We start from the raw sequence: 23,882 nt of genomic DNA, 5'->3' as shown, positions 1-23,882 counted from the left end.
ATTGTAACTCCTCTGTACAGTATTCTCAAACACACAATATAAAAAAAAATAGCAGGACAAAGGATGAACTAATGTAACAATAATAGTCACTAGACATTATGTTGGAAATGGATTGTTTAACTTGGAAAGGGAAGTGGGAAGTGGAAACAGGAGAAAATGAAGGAGAGGGTAACAATGTTTAAAAAGAAATGGACTCATTACCTTACTTTTGTAAGTGTAACCACCTAGTTCATCACCTTTACAATATTTTTTTAACTAGATAAAGGGATAATATTGACCAAGCATTTACTTATTACCTGACATATGGAATTGTAACCCTTTTGTACAATTAGATAATAGTAGTAGTAGTAGTAGTAGTAGTAGTAGTAGTAAGCCACAAACAGATATTCTATTTATGATTTCCCCCTAATTATTAATTTAAAAATGGGAATTATAATAAGGTATAACATTTTTATATTCCCTAAATGGTTTAAAAGAGCATGTATAGTTTAAAATGGAGAAAGGTACACTTAAATATATCATATATAAATGTCTTTTTATACCATTTTTATAGGTCATGATTATATTTAAGTTATAATGTAGAACTTCATGATTAATTATGAGACAACCAAGGGTACTGAAAAAATCCCATATATAAACAACTCATGTGGAAATCATTTGAGCTAAGCATCACCCCTCACTTCTCAACAGTGTCCATCAGCACACTATGAGATCCTGGAACAACACAGATGTTCTCGTCTTCATCCTTATGGGACTCACAGATTCTGCAGAGATGCAGCTGGCCCTCTCCTTGCTGTTTCTCCTGATTTACCTGATTACTGTGTTAGGAAACATAGGCATGATCATGATAATTTGTCTGGATCTCCAGCTTCACACCCCCATGTACTTTTTTCTCACTCATCTCTCATTCATTGACTTCAGCTACTCAAGTGTCATCACACCTAAAACTTTGGCAAACTTAATGACTTCCACCAAAAGTATTTCATTCCTGAGCTGTTTTACACAGATGTACCTTTTCATATTTTTTGGTAGTGCTGAAATCTCTCTCCTCTCTGCAATGGCCTATGATCGCTATGTGGCCATCTGCAATCCTCTACAATATCCTGTTATAATGTCCTCAAGACTCTGCTGTGCCCTGGTTACTGGCACTTACATGATTGGCTTTGTGGATTGTTCTTTCGGTGTGCTGTCTATAGCCAGATTGCCTTTCTGCAATTCCAATGTGATTCTACACTTTTTCTGTGATGTATTTCCAATTTTAGCACTGTCCTGCAGTGATACATATGCCACTGAAATTGTAGTATACATTTGTGCTGGTTCTACACTGTTACTGTCCCTGATCCCAATGTCCTGGTCCTATGTGTCCATTCTCTCTACTATTCTGAAAATTAAGTCCACTTCAGGAAAGCAGAAAGCCTTCTCCACCTGTGCCTCTCACCTGCTGGGAGTCACCATTTTCTATGGCACTACGATCTTTACTTATTTAAAACCCAAGAAGTCCTACTCCCTGGGCAAGGATCAAGTGGCTTCTGTGTTTTACACAATTGTGATCCCCATGCTCAACCCTCTCATTTATAGTCTTAGGAACAAGGATGTGAAAAATGCTTTCGTTAGGGTCATGCAGAAGAAAGGGGCCCCAAGCAACTAAGATGACAGTGAGGTGAGGCATTTAAAGCAAACTTTCCATTGTCTGTTGGAAAGAAGATGTGATTCATTTACGCATGCTTAGATTCAGTTGTGCTTCATTTCTCTTACCTTAACTGACATTTCCAAGAATTAATTATTAGATGTCTGTATTGAATCTCTAGATTATACAAAGTTACTTCAATGGGCAACTAATGTACAGCACAAATTATTTGCCTACAACTATTACATTATATCCTGAGTCATGTGTTCGATAATTGGGTGCTTAGTATATTTTCTTATGGGGGAGAAAACTATATATGTCCAATGGAAACAATTTTCTGTTCATTTTTTATTACATAAAATACTTTCTTATGTATAGCATGCTGACAAAATCACTTAGTTAAGGCTCAATTTGCTCACCGGCACAAGATTAATCTTAATTTCTGATGCATATGGTATATGAGAGATGAAGCAACTTGACATTAAGAACCTTTTGTCTTGTCTTTGTCATGTAGGTCTTGTTCCTTTAGTATTGTAAAGCGCATGCTTTTCTAATTTCTTGTGTATTTATTTATGCCTCTTCTGTAGCTTGAACCCAGTACCTGGGCTCTGTTCCTGAAATTTTCACTTCTGGCTTTTTGGTGGGCAATTGAAGATGAGACTCTCACAGACCTTTTATTGCCAGGGCTGACTTTCCACAAGGATGCTCAGATATCAGCCTCCTCAGTAGCAAGATTACAGGTGTGATTTACCAATGCCTGCCTCTCCACTGCATATTTATTTAAATTAGTTTCATTTAATTTTAACTCAGCAGGTTAAATAGCAGATGTGGAAAACCTCACATTTCATCTTTAGAATAAACTATTGATATAAATTTATCTTAGATAAAAAAGACATATGTTAATGTTGAACAAAGGTAATTTGAAACATTCTCTTGAAATTCATTATTAAGGGGTATACTGTACCGAACTTTGTGTATATTTTTCTCAGTGAACAATTATGTTTGTATTCATGACTTATTTGAATGGAATTTATGTCATTTACTGTGCACTCTTCTGGAACTTTTTGTAGTAACTTAAAAATGTATTTGTGATTTTCAATAAAAGCTATCCAATGAATATTGTCTCAGGAAATGGGCGGATTTAAAACTCATTTTGCAATGCTATAGACTAAAATACTGTGACTTTTCCATGATGAAATTTACTTGTACTAACATTTCTTATGTGGGCAACTGCTAAACATTTGAGAACCATGGATCCATTCACTTCTCGCGTCTGCTTCATTGTACTAGCCTCTTTCTTCATCTTTGAAATATACTTTAAAAATAAAAACTTGAGTTAAATGTTTGATCTGCTCTTGTAATATTCCTAAACAGAAATATAAAGCAAATATCTGATAATAAATTTAGTGTTTGTGGCATCCCCTAAACTCAGATTTAGTTGAATACTAAAATTTCCTTAATTGTCAATTTTCAACATATTTTGGAATTGTGATTGACAATTTTCTCTGATGTTAAAGGTAACCTTTTAAAAGTACAGTTCCTTTTCCTATTTTTATCTTAAGATACAGTACAAGTACAAACTAGACATATTGTTTAAATCCAATCATTACAATATTACATGCTAACTACCAACCAAATGTCTAAATGTTTTAATTAAAAGTTAAATATAATTTTTCTAAATGCCTTCTGAGTTTTAATACAATGCACTTGCTAAAAAAGCACCCATTTGTACAAAATTTGTACTGTCAAAAATAAAAATGAATAAATTAAAAACTTCAATTTACCTATTTCATAAGTTAATCATTCAATAGATTCTCATAATTTCACAATGACCAAGATTTTTATTAAGTCTTTCAATATTTATTGTATTCTGCTACTGTCTTGATGTATTTCACAATGTTGCCTTATCATATATCAATGTCATTTGAAAGAATTTTTACTGAATTTTGTTTTCATAAGTATACAATGTAGACTATTTATTTGCTAGTATCCCTGTTTATTTATTTGAAGTTAAGAGTAATATTGACTAAGTGTTTATTATTTACTGAAATTTTCTTTGTTATTGGGAAAGAAATGCTTTACCAATTGCTATATTCAGGCAATTGGGATATTTCTAGCAAGGTTGGATGAACATTCTCAGATTAATAAATATAGTTTAGAATACAAATTGAGTCAATTGTCCTTATCACTACATCATCATTATCATCATAGTTGTGGAGATAGCCTTTGACAAAATTCAAATTTAATTCATGATTTACAATAGAAAGAGATACAAAACATCTGATCACATTTGACTTCCTCCAGATCCAATAATCTTAGAAATTGTTTGGCTATCATCAACATCACCTTGAGCTATCCTTTGTCTTAAAGTTTCATGAATGTCACATACTTAACTATTGTATTTCTAGTCTCCAAGACTAGAAATATTCTCTGTCATCTAAAATAGCACTTCCTTCCAAAAGTTCATTGGATATCTGTGAAATACAAAAGGATAGCTTCTTCACTCACACCAATATAATGTTTGATGTTGGTATAATTTGTGGAAGGGAAGGGAAAAAATTGTTTAAATAGGGATACAGGTGGACCCATTGCAACAATGAGATGTACAAGACACAAGACATTATGTCGAAAAACAAAATTTACAACCTGGGGAGGCAGGAATGGTAAGGGGAAACAAAGTAGGAGGCAACAATGTTTGATAAGAAATGTTCTCATTACCTCGCTCATGTAATTGTAACTCCTCTGTGCGGTATATTCACAATAAAAAATAATAATAAATACAAATAAAAAATGTAGGGAATAAGCACACTTTCTTTTTTTCAAGATTTTTGTTTATTGTAAAGGTGCTGTACAGAAGGGTTACATTTACATGAATAAAGTAATGAATATATTTCTTGTCAAACATTGTAACTCAGTCCTTTGTTTTTCTTCCACTATTCCTTCCCTCCACAACTCCCCTCACCCCAGTAAGTTCTAAAGTTCATTTTCAATACAGTTTCTTGTGAGTATCATCGTTGCAATGGGTCATCTTGTGTCCTTGTTTCAGCATTTTGTTATTGCCCTTTCCTTTCCCAAATCATGATAAACATGCATACAAGACACAGGGTACCAGAATCAAAGACAGTGATTGCCTGGGGAAAAAAAAACCAAAAAACAATGGGAAAAGAAAAATGAAATAAAATAAAAAGAAAGAACTATACTTGTTGTATTCAATGTACAGAGCACACTTTCTTAGGGAAATAGTTTCCATAAATATATGAAGAAAAACATATTTTATGATCACTCAATGCAAGTTTCACAAGAATCTTTTCCGTATTCTTATGGGCTCATTTTCAGATTCCCCCATTTGCTTCCCCATCTTGGCAAAATACTCATAAATGAAATAATTCAGGTGTTATTATCTCATTAATTGCTAGTGTAGCTCTTAACAAAACATAACATTAAATAGCAATGCATCAAAACAGACCAGGTGATCTTCCTCTTGTTTGTGGAGCTTCTGTGTGAAAAGTTCATGCAGATTTAGCACTTGAAATTTTGTCCTTGAAAATATGCCAAGTAAACTCCTAGGAATTGGTTTCTATGGATTACAAAGTGTTGCATAATATCCCAACCATTAAATATGGCACCCTGGACATATCAACCAGGGAGTAAAAACATGCATTGCTCTTAGAGTAGCTCCTTGGTATTCTTTAGAAATATACCTTTCTGGGAAACTTCTCTTTTGAGCAACCTGATAAAGGTTCTTTGACTTCAAATAAATACCACAAAAGTGTAACAATAACTACAGAAAGGAAAACAAAAGTTATATTACAGAGATGGTTAATACCTCATTGGAATGGGATGTTTTAAAGTGAGATTTAGCAAAATTTGTCTTACAGTTTTGGAAGAAGTTTTCTACTGACCAACATATGTTCACAGTAAGTATTCTTAAGATGTAAAATTTACTTCAAGATAGACACTAGAAGGGAAAATTGGAGAATAAAGAATAGAGTAACATTTACCAAGAAGCATTAGACTCAGAACCTGAGTTATGGAATTGTAATCCTCTTGTACAACTACATAAAAACAGTAACAATGATAGTAATGGTAACAATGTTAGACCATAAAAAGATATTGGATTGGAAAAGAGTAATACATAAGGTTTAGTATTTTGTATTGCTTAAATAATTTCATAAAATGTTTTAATCACATTATAGGATAAAATGGAGAATGGTACTTTAGTCATATCATATCTAAATGTAATTTTATCACTATTTAGAATTATGATGGAATTTATATCATAACATATAACTTTTTGATTATTATGACATAACAGGGTATTGAAAAAATGCATAATTTTATGATTAATTTTGACACAACTTAGGGTACTGAACAAATGCTCCATCTTTAATAGAAACATAACTCCTTTAGGAATCACTTGAGCTAAGGATCACCCTTTCTTTCTCAACAGTGTCCACCAGCACACTATGAGAACCTGGAACAAAACTGCGGTATCTGACTTCATCCTTATGGGGCTGACAGACTCTGCAGAGATGCAGCTGGCATTATCTGTGCTGTTTCTCATGACATACTTGATGACTGTGCTGGGAAACCTAGGTATGATCATGATAATTTGTATGGATCGCCAGCTTCACACGCCCATGTATTTTTTTCTCACTCACCTCTCATTCATTGACCTCAGTTTCTCAAGTGTCATCACACCTAAAACTTTAGTGAACTTGATGACTTCTACAAAAAGTATTTCATTCTTGGGCTGTTTCACACAGACTTACCTTTGTGTCTTGTTTGCTGGTGCTGAAATCTCTCTCCTCTCTGCAATGGCCTATGATCGCTATGTGGCTATCTGCAATCCTCTACAGTATCCTGTTATAATGTCCTCAAGACTCTGCTGTGCCCTGGTTGCTGGCACTTACATGATTGGCTTTGTGGATTGTTCTTTCACTGTGTTCTCTATAGCTAGGTTGCCTTTCTGCAATTCCAATGTAATTCATCACTTTTTTTGTGATATATTTCCTATTTTAGCTCTGTCCTGCAATGATACATATGCCACTCAAATTGTAGTATACATTTGTGGTGGTTTCACCCTCTTTCAGTCCTTTATCATAATTTCCTGGTCTTATATGTCTATTCTCTCTACTATTCTGAAAATTAAGACAACTTCAGGAAAGCAGAAAGCCTTCTCCACCTGTGCCTCCCACCTGCTGGGGGTCACCATTTTTTATAGCACAACCACCTTTACTTATTTAAAACCCAAGAAGGCCTACTCCCTGGGAAAGGACCAAGTGGCTTCTGTGTTCTACACGATTGTGATCCCCATGCTCAACCCACTCATTTATAGTATTAGAAACAAGGAAGTGAAGAATGCTTTCTTTCGAGTTGTGCAGAAGAAAGGGGGCTCCTGGAAACTAAAATAATGATGATTTGAAATGAGTAAATTCATCTCTTGCTGCTTTACTTGTTTAATTTCCTTGGTTTTTCTGAAAAGAATGGAAATTTGCCGGGTGCCGGTGGCTCACACCTCTAAGCCTAGCTACTCAGGAGGATGGTGGTTCAAAGCCAGCCTGGGCAGGAAAGTCTGTGAAACTCTTATTTCCAATAAACCACCACAAAACCAGAAGTGGCACTGTAGCTCAAGTGGCAGAGCACTAGCCTAGAGCTGAGGGACAGCACTCAAGCCCAGAGTTCAAGCCCCATGACTGACAAAAAAAAAGAATGGAAACTCATTGATATTTTCATAGTAAATTTGTATTTTATTTATCTACACATCATCTTATACATTCCTAGGTATACGTTGTTAGAGATTCCTATTGTAATTTAAAATCATATGAAATGTGATAAAACTTATTTATATACATATATATGTGTCTATGTGTATGTGTTTCTGGTTCATATGTGTGTACAAATGATCAAAATAACTAACATGTGATACATACAGTAGTTAGAATTCTTAGTGTAACCTCAATTTTACCCTGGCACCGTGACTTCCACCAGTAATATGTACTGAAGACACTGAGATCAGAGGATTGGCATTTGAAGGCAGCCTTTCCGGACAAATCTGTGAGTTTCCCTCCAAAGAGATTTTCTTGTGTGAAAAAGCCAAGCAGGAAAAATCATTATGTCCTGAGTGCAAGCCCTAGTATCAAAATAATCTTAAGAAAACTAAAAATAAATAAATGTGGTCTTAAGAGAAACATCTGTGTTATGTAAGGATTCTAGGTGTAATTCTTTTTCTTAAATGTTAGTATTATGGTGTTATACAGAACAAATTTCTTTTTGTGCAATGTCACCTCTTCCTTCATCTCTCTGTTTCCTGACCCACAAGTTGCATAGTTCACTTTCAACATAATGTCTATTGAGTTCCGAGGTTGCGTTTGTTCACCCTTTCTCCCTCTGTTTCAGCATCCCACTGAAGTTCACTACAGATATTGAAAAAAAAACAAAATAGAAAAAACAAAAACAAAAAAGCAACACTAAAAAGCATCATCTCACTTGGATATGGGTACTTCTAAAAATTATGTCATAAAATATTCTATGCATATTTCAAATTATAAGAAATTTTATTATGAAGAAATATATATGCACATTAATAGTTCCAGATGCCAGGCTTTGCATAGTAGTAATTTCTTTACATAACTATTAACAAATGACTGAAAATTTAGTCATTTCCTCAGCTATATAAGATAAATCCACATTTTCACTATTTGTGATCAGAAAAGCTGTTGGATGACTATGGTTGCAGTAGACAGGAGATTGTAACACTGATTTTGTAATACTTTTGGAGTGAGACACTGTCAGTTTTCCATGTTGAAATCTTCTTGCAGTAACATCTCTTATGTGGGCATGTGCTAAACATTTGAGTACTATGTATCCAGTGACCTATCAGTTCTGCTTCATTGAATTAACCCATTTCTTCAGCTTAATGGAATATACATAAAAATAAATTCTTGAATTGTGTTTGATTGTCCCTTGCAATATTTGTAAAGAGAAATATGAAGCAAATATTTGATTAAAAAACCCTTACAATTTGTAGTATCCTATAAACTCCAGTTTAGTTAAATACTGATATTTCCTTAATTTTCCATTTTCACTGCATATTTTAGAATTGCATTTTGCATTGTCCATTGATATTAAAGATTTTTTAACAATAAAGTTCCTTTTCCTGTATTTTGTTGTTTTAAAATTTATAGCAAGTACAAATTTTCAGATTATTTAAGTCCAACCAACATAATTTTATAAAGTAACTACAAAGCTAAGGTTTAAAATGTTTTAATAAAAATATATTTGATTTTTTCCTAAATGCCTTCTGAGTAAGAATATAACATTTCAGTTGCTACAAAATGAATAACTTTGTTCAAACTCCTCACTTCCAAAAATTAAAAGTAAATTAATAAAATGAAAAATCTCAACATGTCTATTTTAGCAGTTAATTGCATAATAGATTCTTTTAATCTAAAAACTGAAGTTCTTTATTAAATCTCAGTATTTATTATATTCTGCTGCTTTCTTAATTTCAAACCTTTGCTTAGTCCTATACCAATGTCACTTGTAAGAATTTTCACTCAATATTGCTTTGCTCACTACACTCTATAGTCTATGTATTTTCTAGCAGTCTTATATATTCTTGTTTAAAGTTGAGTATAACACTTATTAAGGATTTATCATCTACTGAAATTTTTTTGAGTTGTCATTGGTAATGAAATGCTTTAAAATTGCTATATTCACATAGCTGACATATTTTTGGAGGACTGGATGAACATCCATAAATCAATATAGTGTATAAATTGAATTAACCATCCTTATCACTCAGTCATGACAATAGTTGTAGAGATAGCCTTTGACAAAATTCAAACTTCTTTCATGATTTACAATTGAAAGAGATACAGAGTCTCTGATAACACTTCGACTTCTGTATGATACAATATTCCAAGAAATTTTTTCGCTATCATCAACATCTATAGGGTTGATGAATATTAGTTTTAATGTTGGGAAATCTTGCAGAAGTATTATTTGTTCAACATTCACCAATCATATGAATGTGACACAGAAAATCACCCTGAGCTGTCCTCTTGACTTAAACGAACTTGCTTGTCACATACTTTGTTTGCTGCTGGATTTCTAGTCTCCAAGACTGGATACATTCTCTGACTCCTAAAATAGCCCTGACGTCTAAGAGTTAATTGGATATGCCTATATTATATAAGCGTGGCTTCTTTACTCATGCTAGTAGTAATTTAAAGTATCAGGGAATGGGCACAATTTCTTTTCCTTTTTTGGGGGGAGGGTGCGGGGTTCCAGGCCTGGGTCTGAACTCTGGGCCTGGCCTCTGTCCCTTGGTTCTTCAGCTCAAGGCTAGCACTCTACTACTTGAGCCATAGCGCCACTTCCAGCTCTTTTTTTTTTCTGCTTATGTGGTGCTGAGGAATCGAACCCAGGGCCTCATGCATGCAAGGCAAGCGCTCTACCACTGTGCCACCTTCCCAGCCCCAAGCGCACTTACTTAGGGGGATATTTTCCATACATATTTGCAAGAAGATATATTTTATGATCACTCAGTACAATACACAAGAGTCTTTTCCTGATTCTTACTGTGTACATTTGAGGTTCCCCATAGGCTTTCTCATCTTTGGAAAACAATGCTCAAAGAAATATTTCAGGTGTTATTAGCTAATTCATTACTAGAGTAGCACTCAACAACAGACAATAAAAAAGCATTGCATCAAAAGGGATCAGGTGATCTTCTTCTTTATTGAGGAGCTCCACTGTCTAAAGAACATGCAGATTTATCACTTGAAAATTTGTCCTTGAAAATATGCCAAGTAACCTTCCTCAAAATTGGTTGCAGATAATGACAAAGTGTTGCAAAATACCCTCAGCCTATTACGTCAGGTGCTCTTGGACATATCAGACTGGGAGAGGAAGCATGCTCTGCTCATACAGTAGCTCCTTGGGACTCTTTACAGACGTATCTTTCTGGAAAACTTTCTTTTGAGCAACTGAATGAAGTTCTTTGAGTTTTAATTAACCTAACAATAAAAAATAAATGCACCCTAAGTGTAAAAATATCTACAGAAAAGAAAATAAATGTTAAATTACAGAGATGGTTAGTACCTCACTGGAAGGATATGATTTAAAATAAAATTTAGCAACTTATGGATTACAATTATGGAAGAAGTTTTTTTTGACCAACTTTCATCCCCAGTAAGTATTCTTAAGAAGTTAAATTGACTTGAAGACAGACACTGGAAGGGAGATTGGAGACTAAGAAAGGAGGTACATTCACCAAAAAGCTTTGTAGAAATAACCTGACAAATGGAATTGTAACTATTTTGTACAACTACATAATAAAATTAACAATGATAATAGTAATAATACCGCATAAAACGATATTGGAATGAAAAACAGTAATATAGAAGCTTTAGCATTTTGTATTACTTAACTATTTTCATAAAATGTTTTAGCACATTATAGGATAAAATGGAAAAAGTAACCTTTAGTCTAAGTGTACTTTTATATCATTATTTAGATTTCAGGGTTAAATTTATGTCATAATATATAACTTTATGATTAATTATGATACAACTTAGGGTATTAAAATGCATAACATCATGATTAATTTTGACATAAGTTAGGGAACTGAAAAAATGCTGCATCTTTCATATTAAGACAACTCATTTTAGAATCACTTGATCTAAGGATCACCCCCACTTCTCAACATTGTCCATCAGCACACTATGAGAAGCTGGAACAAAACAGTGCTGCTGGAGTTCATCCTTATGGGGCTGACAGATTCTGCAGAGATGCAGCTGACATTAACTCTCCTGTTTCTTCTGACTTACTTGATCTCTTTATTGGGAAACTTCGGCATGATCATGATCATTTCTCTGGATCATCAGCTTCACACACCTATGTATTTTTTTCTCGCTCACCTCTCATTCATTGATCTCAGTTTCGCAAGTGTCATCACACCTAAAACTTTAGTGAACTTACTGACTTCTACCAAAAGTATTTCATTCCTGGGCTGTTTCACACAGATGTACCTTTGTATCTTTTTTGCTAGTTCTGAAATTTGTCTCCTCTCTGCAATGGCCTATGATCGCTATGTGGCTATCTGCAATCCTCTACAGTACCCTGTTATAATGTCCTCAAGGCTCTGCTGTGCCCTGGTAATTGGCACTTACATGATTGGCTTTGTGGATTGTTCTTTCCTTGTGCTCTCTATACCTAGGTTGCCTTTCTGCAATTCCAATGTAATTCATCACTTTTTTTGTGATATATTTCCAATTTTAGCTCTATCCTGCCGTGATACATTTGCCAATGAAATTCTAGTATATATTTGTGGTTGTTCTACACTGTTATTGTCCCTGATCCCAATGTTCTGGTCCTATGTATCCATTCTCTCTACTATTCTGAAAATTAAGTCCACTTCAGGAAAGAAGAAAGCCTTCTCCACCTGTGCCTCTCACCTGCTGGGAGTTACCCTCTTTTATGGCACAACAATCTTTACTTATTTAAAACCCAAGAAGTCCTACTCCTTGGGCAAGGATCAAGTGGCATCCGTGTTTTACACGATTGTGATCCCCATGCTCAACCCACTCATTTATAGTCTTAGAAACAAGGAAGTGAAGAATGCTTTCTTTCGAGTCGTGAAGAAGACTGAGGAATTCTGGCAACTAACATAACTATGATTTGAAATGTGTACATTCATCCTTTGCTGCTTTACTTGTTTAAAACTCCCTTGTTTTTCTCCAAAATTTGAAACTAATTGATAAAATTCGGTTTTATTTTTCTACACACGATTGTATACATTCCTGGGTATATGTTGTAAGAGATTCCTATTATAATTTAAAGTCATATAATATGTGATAAACTATTGTTTATATATATGTCTGTGTGTATGCTTCTGATTCATATGCATATATAAATGATCAACTAACATGTAAAACACACAGTAGTAAGAATTCTTAGGTTAACTTCAATTTTACCCTGACACCATGACTATCACCAGTTATATATACTCAAGATGCTGAGATCAGGGGACTGCCACTTGAAGCTGGCCTTTGCAGACTATCCTGTATGTTTTCTCCCCATAAAATTTTCTTGAGCAAAAAAGCCAATCAGGAGGCATCATTATGTCCTGAGTTCAACCCCCAGTATCAAAGTAATCCTAAGAAAATCAAAAATAAATAAATGTGGTTAAGGGAAACATCTGTGTAATGCAAGGACTCCAGGTGTAATAACTTTTTCTTAAATTTTATTGTTATTAGTAATTTGTTATACAGAGCATATTTCTTTTTTTACAATGTCACCTCTTTCTTCAGCAATCTCTGTTTCCTCCACCACAAGGTGCATAGTTCATTTTCATCAAAAGTCTACTAACTACCATGGTGATATTTGTCCACCCTTTGTTCCTCCATTTCTGTGCCCTTCTTGACATTCTCCACAGACAATGAAAAGAACAAACCAAAAAAGAGAAAAAAACAAAACCAAAAAGCAACAAGAAGAACCATCATCTCTACTTGGACAGGGGTACTTCTTAAAACGATGTGATAAAGTATTCTATGCAAGGCAAGCACTCTACCACTGAGCCACCTTCCCAGGCCCAAACAAAGGTTGTTTTTGTCTTTTTGGTCGATGCTAGGCCTGAACTCTTGGGCGTTCTACCACTTGAGCCACAGCACCTCTTCCGTCTTTTTCTGCATATGTGGTGCTGAGGAATCAAACCCAGGGCCTCATGCATGCAAGGGAAGCACTCTACCTGAGCCACCTTCCCAGCCCTTTCTTTGCATATCTCAATTTAAGAAATTTAATCATGAAGAAATATATCTATATATGCACATTAATAGTTCCAGATGCCAGGCTTTGCATAATAAGTAATGATTTCTTAGCTGCATAATTGTTAACAAATGACTGGAAATTTAGTCATTTCTTCAGCTATATAGGATAAATCCATATATTCGCTATATGTAATCTGAAAAACTGTTGGGTGACTATGGTTTCAGTAAACAGGAGATTGTAACACTGATTTTGTAATACTTTTCGAGAGAGATACTGTCAGTTTTCCATGTCAAAATCTTCTTGCAGTAACATCTCTTATGTGGGCATGTGCTAAACATTTGAGGACTATGTATCCAGTGACCTATCAGTTCAGCTTCATTGAATTAGTCTATTTTTTTGGTTTAATGGAATATACATAAAAATAAATTCTTGAATTAAGTGTTTGCTTTTTCCCTTGCAATATTTGTAAGGAGAAATATAGAGCAAATATTTGATTATAAAATTCTTAGTGTTTCTAGTATCCAGTAAACTCTGGCTTAGTTGAATAGTGATATTTCCCTAATTTTTCATTTTTTTCACTGCATATTTTGGAATTGATTTTGCATTGTTCATTGATATTAAACATTTTTAATAGTAAAGTTGCTTTTCCTGTATATTGTTATTTTAAAATTTATAACCAGAAAAAATTTCACAGATTGTTTAAATCCAACCAACATAATTTTGTAAAGTAACTACAAAGACAAGGTCTAAAATGTTTTAATAAAAATTATATTTGAGGGGCTGGGAAGATGGCTCAGTGGTAGAGAGCTTGCCTTGCATGCCTGAGGCCCTAGATTCAATTCCTCAGCACCACATAAGCAAAAAGAAAAAAGCTGGAAGTGGCACTGTGGTTCAAGTGGTAGAGCATTAGCCTTGAGCTGAAGAGCTGAGGGACAGCACCCAGGCTCAGAGTTCAGGCCCCACGACCGGACCCCAAAAAAAAAAAACAAAAACAAAATTATATTTGATTTATTCCCTAAATACTTGTAACATTTTTGTTAATACAAAATGAATCACTTTGTTCAAACTCCTCACTTCCAAAAAATAAGAGTAAATGAATAAAATGAAAATCTCAACTGGTCTATTTTAGTAGTTATTTAATAGATTCTTTTAAGTTAAAAACTGGAGTTCTTTATTAAATCTTTCAACATTTATTATATACTGCTGTTTTCTTAACAAATATCAATCCTTTGCCTTGAAATATATCTATGAAATTTGAAAGAATTTTCACTCAATATCGCTTTCCTCACTACACTCTGTAGACTATGTATTTGCTAGCATTCCTATATATTTTTGTTTCAAGTTGAGAATAATAGTTACTAAGCATTTATAATTTACTGAAATTTTCTTTGAGTTGCCATTCATAATGAAATGCTTTAATAATGACTAATTTTTTACCAATATTTACAAATAACTTTACAAAAAATCATGAAATTGTCTTATTTCTAGCAAGGTTGGATCTCAATTTTGCAATATAATTTAAAAATAAATTTTGAATCCAATGTTTAATTTTCCATTTTTGTATTTGTAAATAGAGGTATAAACCAAATATTTGATTAAAAATTCAGGTTTTGTGCCTTCCAATCAACTCCAATTTAGTTGAACATTAAAATTTCTTCGATTTTCATTTTCATCTGTATATTTTTCTACTGCTGTTTTCCTTTTTCTCTGATATTAAAGGTATTTTTAAGGCATATTTCTTTTTTTCCTATTTTTGAATTTTAAAATTTTTTGTCAATTACAAATTACACTGATTGTTTAAATCCAACCATTACAATTGTGTAAAGTCACAACAAAACTAAGGCATAAAAATTATATTTCCTTAGTGACTTCTGGGTGTTAGTATAATGGTATATTTACTACAAAAGAACTTGGAAAAAAATATATTAAGTGAAGTAAGCCAGGCCCAAAGTAACAGAGGTCCTATGGTTTTCCTTATATGCAATGACTAGTATAATTCTAGGAGAAGCAGAAAAGGTCAAAAGCTATGTACATATGACCATATAAGATGATGTTAACTGAAATGAAAGGACACAACTGTTTTTTTTTCTTTCTTGCTATAGTTTTTAACATAATTAAAATGCACTATGTGATTTTTTTTTTGCTTCTTTTGTACGTGCCTCCAAATGGTATAACACCTGTTTTCACTGTGTTTGATGTCGGTGCCCTGCATCTTCTATATATATTTTTCTAATTTGGGGAAGGGAAGAGAAATAACCAAATGCTGAAAGAAGGATACAGGTTGACCCATTGTAACAATGATATTTACAAGACACTATGTGGGACACAAATTTTACAACTTTGGCAGTGGGATGGGGTTAGGGGTTAATTGTGGAGGTAGGAGGGAAGGGATAGTATGGAAAAAACAAAGCAGGAGGCAACAATACTCAATAGGAAATGTACTCATTATCTTGTTCATGTAACTGTAAACCCTCGGTACAGTATTTTTACAATAAAAACTGTGCAATAAATAAATAAGCAAATAAAAACAAAAGAAGTAAAAATGCTTAATAGGAAATGAACTCATTACCTTACTCATGTAACTGTAACGCCTCTGTAAATTATTTTTTCAATAAAAAAAATAAAGCATTCCTTTCTTCAACTTCCTCATTGCCAATAATAAAATAAACTGATAAAGTGAAAAATTCAATTTGTCTATTTTAGCAGTTAATTATTAACATTTGTATAATTTCAAGTTCTTTATTGAGTGTTTCAGTACTTATTATATTCTAATTTCTTAATATATTTCAAATTTACCCCTTATTTTCACTATATATTTCTTTCCTCACAATGCTATACACAATACATGTGTATAGCATTCCTATATATTTTTGTTTGAAGTTGAGAATAGCGTTGATTAATCATTTACCATTCCTTGAAATTTTATTAGAGTTGTCATTGGTACTGAAATGCTTTACAGATTCATGGAACTAACATATTTCTAGGAGGGTTGGTTGAACATCCATAGATCAACAAATACAGTATACTGTATAAATTGCAACATCCACCCTTATCTCTCAGTCATGCAAATAGTTGTGGAGATTAACAATTGACAAAATTAAAATGTCGTTCAAGATTTACACTTGAAAGAGGTATAGAGTCTCTGATCACACTTTGACTTCCTTATGATACAATACTCAAAGGAACACTTTGGGCATTATCCACATCTCTAGGGTTGATGAATATTAATTTTTATTGCTGGAAAATCTTCCACAAGAATAATTTGTTCCAGGTGATTCAACATTCGCTAAGCATATTAAGGTGGCACAGAAAATCACCCTGAACTATCCCATTTCTTTTCTTCTTTTCTTGTTAAAATACCATACAGAGAAGTTACAATCACATGGGCAAAATAATGAGTACATTTCTTATCAAGCATTGTTGCCTCCTCCTTTGTTTCCCCTCCCCATCCCTTTTCATTCTCCCTCCCAACCTCCATCCCCCCCCCAAAGCTGTAAAGTTCGTTTTTCCACATAACGATTTGTACAACTCATTGTTGCAATGGATCCACCTGTATCCCTATTTAAACGATTTGTTTTTTCCCCTTAAACTCCACAAATTATATCAACATCAAATACAGTGAAAGCAGGGGTTAAGTTCCTTGCTTGACACATACTTTGATGCTGAATTTCTAGTCTCCAAGACTAAAACATTCTGTCTTCTAAAAGAGCACTGCTTTCCAAAAGATCAGTGGATATCTATGTGATACATGAGGATAACTTCTTTGCTCAAATCTGCAGATCGTTTGTCTCTGGAAATTGTAGGGAATGTACCTACTTTCTTAGGGAAATATTTTCCATACATATTTGCAGGGAAATTACTTTGATGATCACTCAATGCAAGATTCACAAGAAACTTTTCCTGTGTACATTCTGAGGTTCCCCCATTTACCTACTCATTTTGGGAAACAATCCTCAATGAAATATTTCACATTGCATCAAATGTGATCAGGTGATCTTCCTCCTTATTGTGGATCTCTAAAGTGAAAATCTCATGCAGATTTAGCACTTGAAAATTTGTCCATGGAAATGTGCCAGGTAACTTTCCTTAGAAATTGGTTGCAGAGGATGACAAAGTATTGCATAATATCCTATTCCATTAAATAAAACCTCCTGGACATATCAGACAGAGACAAAAAGGACACATTGCTCTTAGAGTATCTCCATGGGATTCTTTAGAGATAGACCATTCTGGGAAACTTTTTTGAGCAACCTGACAAAAATCCTTTGAGTTTGAATTTACCTCACACAAAATGAATTCCACAAAAGTTTAATAATAACTTCAGAAAGGAAATCAAATGGTATATTACAGAGATGTTTAGTACATTATAGGAATAGGATGTTTTAAAATGAGATTTGCCTTACAACTTTGGAAGAAGTTTTGTCCTGACCAACTTGTGTTCATAGTAAGTATTCTGTTTTTCTTTTTTTTTTGGTTGTGGGGCCTGACCTCTGGGCTACCACACTACCACTTATACCACACCGCCACTTCCAGCTTTTTCAGCGTATGTGGTGCTGAGGAATGGAAGCCAGGGCCTCAAACAAGCAAGGCAAACACTACCATTGAGCCATCTTCCCAGACACACAGTAAGTATTCTTTTTTGGGAGGAAGGAGAGTCCAGTCGTGGGGCTTGAACTCTGAGCCTGGGCGCTGCCCCTCAGTTCTTCAGCTCAAGGCTAGCGCTCTACCACTTGAGCCCACAGCACCACTTCTGGCTTTTTTCTTTTTGCTTACATGGTGGTGAGGAATCAACACAGGGCCTCATGCATGCAAGGCAAGTGCTCTACCACTGATCCACCTTCCCAACCCCACAGTAAGTATTCTTAAGAGGTTAAATTTACTTGAAGATAGACACTGAATGGGAAATTTGGAGAATAAAGACAGGGGTAACAATGTCCTTGAAGCATTATACTTATAACCTGACTTATGAAATTGTAATCATTTGTACAACTACAAAATAACAATACTAATACTAATACTAATACTATTAACAACCGTAAAAATATTGAAGTGCAAAAAAGTGGTATATAAGCTATAGCATATTGTATTGCTTAAATATTTTCATAAAATGTTTTAGCACATTATAGGATAAAATGGAGAAAGTTACTTTTAGTTATATAATACCTACATATAATTTTATCCCATTATTTGGAGTTCATGATTAAATTGAAATCATAATGCAAAGTTTATGATTAATTATGATACAATCTAGGTATGAAAAAATGCTGGATCTTTCATATAAAGACAACTCATTTGAGAAACACTAGAGCTAAGGATCACACATTACTTCTCAACAGTGTCCATCAGCACACTATGAGAACCTGGAACAACACAGAGGTAACCGAATTCATCCTTATGGGGCTGACAGATTCTGAAGAGATGCAGCTGGCTTTATCTCTGCTATTTCTCCTGATTTACATGATTACTGTGTTGGGAAATGTAGGCATGATCATGATAATTTGTCTGGATCTCCAGCTTCACACCCCTATGTATTTTTTTCTCATTCAACTTTCATTCATTGACCTCAATTTCTCAAGTGTCATCACACCTAAAACTTTATTGAACTTACTGACTTCCACCAAGAGTATCACATTCCTGGGCTGTTTCACACAGATGTACTTTTTTGCCTTCTTTGCTAGTTCTGAAATTTGTCTCCTCTCTGCAATGGCCTATGATCGCTATGTGGCCATCTGCAATCCTCTACAGTATCCTGTTATAATGTCCTCCAGATGCTGCTGGGCCCTCATTGCTGGCTCTTACATGATTGGCTTTGTGGATTGTTCTTTCACGGTGCTCTCTATAGTCAGATTGCCTTTCTGCAAATCCAATGTAATTCTACATTTTTTCTGTGATGTATTTCCAATTTTAGCCCTGTCATGCAATGAAACATATGCCACTGAATTTGCAGTATACATTTGTGGTAGTTCTACCCTGCTACTGTCCCTTATCACAATGTCCTGGTCCTATGTGTCCATTCTCTCTACTATTCTGAAAATTAAGTCCACTTCAGGAAAGCAGAAAGCCTTCTCCACCTGTGCCTCCCATCTCCTTGGGGTCACCATTTTCTATGGCACCATCATTTTTACTTATTTAAAACCCAAGAAGTCCTACTCCCTGGGAAAGGATCAAGTGGCTTCTGTGTTTTACACGATTGTGATCCCCATGCTCAACCCACTCATTTATAGTCTTAGAAACAAGGAAGTGAAAAATGCCTTCTTTCGAGTTGTCCAGAAGAGAGCTGCATTCTGGCAACTAAAGTAACTATGATTTGAAATGTGGAAATTCATCTTTTGCTACTTTACTTGTTTAAAATTCCCTTGGTTTTTCTAAAAAAAAATACAAACTCATCAACATTTTCATCATAAAATTCTATTTCATTTATCTAAAGATGATGGGTATATGCTGTTAGAGATTCCTATTATAATTCAAATTCATATAATATGTGATAACACTATTGTTTATATATATATACATATATATATGTCTGTGTGCTCATGTGTGTATATTTGTGTGTTTTAGGTCATATACCTTTATAGATGATCAAAATGACTAAAGTTTGTTACATACAGTAGTGAGAATATTTAATGAAACCTCATTTTACCTTGGCACCATGGCTTACACCTGTAATATGTACTCAAGAGGGTGTGATCAGAGGCTTGCAACTTGAAGCCAGCTTTTGCAGACAGGTCAGTGAGTTGTCTCGCCAAAGATATTTTCTTGAGTCAAAAATGCCAAGCAGGAGGAAGCATAATGCCATGAGTTCAAGCCCCAGTATCAAAGAAATCTTAAGAAAATTAAAATTAAACAAATATGTTCTTAAGGGAAACATTGTGTCATATAATGATTTTAGCTATAATTATTTTTGTTAATATTTATTGTTGTTATTCATGTGTGTTAAAGTAGAGTTAGTGATTCATAAGTCAGGTAATGAGCATATTGCTTTATGTACAATATCAGCTCCTCCTTCCCCTCTTTCTCATTCTCCTCCACTACAATCGCATACTTCACTTTCAATGTAATGTCTACTACGTATCATGGTTGAATTTGGTCACCCTTTATTCCTCCATTTCTGCTCCCCTCTTGACATCCTCCAAAGACATTAGAAAAACAACAAAGAAAAAAAAAGAAGCAACAAGAAGCATCACCGTCTCTCTCTCAATATTTGTAATTCTTAAAACCATATCATAAAGTACTCTGTGCATACTTCAATTTTAACAAATTTTATTATGAAGAAAACACACACACACACACACACACACACACACACACACACACACACACACACACATATATATATATATACATTAATAGTTCCAGATGCCAAGATTTGCATAATAAGTAAAGATTTTTTAGCTGCAGAACAGTAACCAATTCCTGAAAATTTAGGCATTTCTTCATTTATATAAGATAATCCCATATTTTTCTTATCTGTGAACAGAAAAGGTGTGTAATGAGTATGGTTTCAGTAAACAGGCAAATATAACCCTCATTGTCTCAAATTTTGGAGTGAGATATTGTGAGTTTTCCATTTTGAAACCTTCTTGCAAAGCATGTCTCATGTGTTCTTCTGGTAAACATGTGAGGACCATGCATCCAGTGACATACTGAGTGTGCTCATTGCATTAACCTGTTTCCCTGGGATAATGAGTGTTTGATTTGCCAGTGTATTGTTTGTAAATACAGATATAAAGCAAATATTTAATTCAAGAAACTTTACATATTTTGGCATCCAGTTTAGTTGAATACTAAAATTTCCCTAATTTTCAATTTTTCCCTGAATATTTTGGAATTACATTTTTCATTTTTCTCTGATATGAAAGGTTATTTTATAAAATATAATTTCTTTTTCTATATTTTGTTGTTTTGAAGCTTACAACAAGTACACATTACCCAGATTGTTTAAATCCAACCATTATTATTTTATAAAGTAATTACAAATAAAAAATACATTTGATTATTTCCTAAATGGTTTCTGAGTATGAATATAACAATGCCCATGCTACAAAACGAATCTCTTTTTTCAAATTCCACACTGCCAAAAATAAAAGTAAATTAATATATTGAAAGCCTCAACTTCTCTATTTCAGTAGTTAAGTTATAATACGAACTTTTAAATTAAAAATCTTTCAATATATGTTATATTCTGTTGCTTTCTTATGAAATTTAAAAAATTTTGCCTTTTCATATATCAATTTTATTTGTAAAAATTTTCACTCAATGTTCTTTCCTCACTATGCTCAATAGATTGTATTTGTTAGCATTCCTATATATTTTTTAAATTAAAAATAATATTGAGTAAGCATTTATCATTTACTGAATTTTGCATTTGAGTTGTTGGTAATGAGATGCTTTACAAAAAATTTTATATTTATACATTGACAGATAACTTTAGAAAATATTCATGAAATTGGCTCATTTCTAGCAAGGCAGGATGAATAGTCAGAGATCAATAAATGCAATATAGTATATTTAAGATCAATAAATGCAATATAGTATATTTAATTAACCATCCTTACCATTTAGTTATCTCAATAGTTGTGGAGATTGGCCAAATTGAAACTTCATTCATGAGTTACTATTGAAAGAGATACAGAATCTCCAATCACATTTCGAATTCCTTATGCTACAAAACTCAAAGGAATTCTTTGGACATCACCAACATCTATATGGTTGATGAATATTAATTTTATTATTAGGGAAAACTTACAAAAGGCAACCTTTCCTATAAAAGCTGTGGGATGACTATAGTCTCAGCAAACAGGCAAATGTAACACTTCTTTTGTACTATTGTTGGGCTGAGATTCTAAAAGTTTCCCTGTTCAAATCTTCTTGCTGTAACAGACCTTATGTGAGGAGCATTTGCTAAAAACTTGAGGAACGTGTTTCCAGTCTGCTTCATGTCATGAACCTGTTCTCTCAATTTTGTAATATACATTAAAAATAAATTTTGAAGTAAGTGTTTGACTTGCCATTGTTGTATTTGTAAATAGAGATATAAAACCAATATTTGATTAAACATTTTAGGGTTTGTTCCATCCAATAAACTCCAGTTTAGTTGAATACTAAAATTTACTTGATTTTCATTTTTTCCATATTTTTTGGAATTGCTGTTTTCCTTTTTCTCTGCAGTTGAGGGTTATTTTTAAAAGTATAATTCCTTTTCCTGTTTTTGTTCTTTTATAATTTATGACAATTACAATTTACACAGATTGTTCAAAGCTAACATTATAATTTTAAAAAGTCAACACAAAACTAAGGCCTAAAATGCTTTAATACAAATTATATCAAAGATGGCAGTCTTCTTTGGTGGTGTGGGAAGAGCTACCTTCCAAATGCTATTCTGTAAGAAGGATTGGGAATGTCTTGAGGTGTATTCAGCCTTTTCCTTGGTTTTTGGTCTATCTGCAATCTGCATCCCTCTGTGGTCACCAGGAAGAAGTTTTCTACTCCTTGTCAGTTCTCCACTTCCACTGCCATGGTCACTGGCGAGTGCTTGCTCGGTTCTGTCTTCTTAAACAGGCTGCCTGAATTTTTCCTCTCGGCCAAACACTCTGTATTATGATGGCTCACTTGATGTGAGTCTCTAGCCTTGGCTTTTTCACTGGAACACTAAAACTTGTTTCTTCAAGAGAGCTCAGTTAGCTGGGAACTGCTTCTCCACCATCTTCCTTGATCCATAGGGGTCTTCATTATCTCCACATTCTGCCTATAAAAGAAATGCAAATCAAGACAACATTGAGATTCCTCTTCACTCCAATTAGAATGGTTATAATAAAAAACTCTATTAACAGGCTTCTCTCTTGTTATTCAGTAACTGAAATGTTGAAATTCTAAGTGATGAAAAGATTTGCTGTTCAAATGATTTCATCTCAAAAGTTTAAAATTGTACTAAAGTAATTTCCTTTGTGAGAAAAAAAAATCTAATAACACATAGTGGATGGGTGGTAGCCAAAAGAGAATGCTACTACACTGTTGGTGGGAGTGTAAACCTGTTTCACCACAGTGGAAAGCATTATGGAGGTTCCTCCCAAAAACTCCACACAGAGCTCCCCTATGACCCAGCAATCCCACTTTTGGGCATTTACCCAAATGATCACAAACAAGACCACACTAAAGCTACCAGCACAACTATGTTTATCGCAGCATTATTTACCATAGCTAAGATATGGAACCAACCCAGATGACTCTCAGTAGATGAATGGATCAAGTATATGTTATATATATATATATATATATATATATATATATATATATAATGGAATTTTATACATCCATCAGAAAGAATGGCACCACCCCATTTGTAAGGAGATAGAAAGACTTGGAAAGAATCATATGGCGTGAAGTAAGCCAAACCTAAAGAAATATAGGTCCCTTGGTTTCCCTTATTTGCTATAATTACTCTACAGCTAGAATACTCTTTTCAGATGACCAGAATAACTCA

General features: G+C 33.9%; 4 protein-coding genes across 4 annotated transcripts; all 4 read left to right on the top strand.

The window, feature by feature from the left end:
* The first annotated feature begins 706 nt into the window (after positions 1-706).
* On the top strand, positions 707-1,648 carry LOC138834167 (olfactory receptor 8H1-like). Its single transcript, XM_070032924.1, has one exon. It carries the CDS (start codon positions 707-709, stop codon positions 1,646-1,648), a length of 942 nt encoding a protein of 313 aa, XP_069889025.1.
* A 4,445-nt stretch (positions 1,649-6,093) lies between these two features.
* LOC138833626 (olfactory receptor 8H1-like) lies at positions 6,094-7,041 on the top strand. Its single transcript, XM_070031908.1, has one exon. It carries the CDS (start codon positions 6,094-6,096, stop codon positions 7,039-7,041), a length of 948 nt encoding a protein of 315 aa, XP_069888009.1.
* Positions 7,042-11,358: 4,317 nt separating this feature from the next.
* Positions 11,359-12,306, top strand: LOC138834166 (olfactory receptor 8H1-like). Its single transcript, XM_070032923.1, has one exon. It carries the CDS (start codon positions 11,359-11,361, stop codon positions 12,304-12,306), a length of 948 nt encoding a protein of 315 aa, XP_069889024.1.
* Positions 12,307-18,754: 6,448 nt separating this feature from the next.
* Positions 18,755-19,702, top strand: LOC138834165 (olfactory receptor 8H1-like). Its single transcript, XM_070032922.1, has one exon. It carries the CDS (start codon positions 18,755-18,757, stop codon positions 19,700-19,702), a length of 948 nt encoding a protein of 315 aa, XP_069889023.1.
* Positions 19,703-23,882: the final 4,180 nt, after the last annotated feature.

Source organism: Dipodomys merriami, unplaced genomic scaffold, assembly GCF_024711535.1.
Source record: "Dipodomys merriami isolate MVZ:Mamm:240054 unplaced genomic scaffold, mDipMer1.0.p SCAF_21, whole genome shotgun sequence".
Classification (NCBI taxonomy): Eukaryota; Metazoa; Chordata; class Mammalia; order Rodentia; family Heteromyidae; genus Dipodomys; species Dipodomys merriami.
This window is presented reverse-complemented; position numbering and strand designations above follow the sequence as displayed.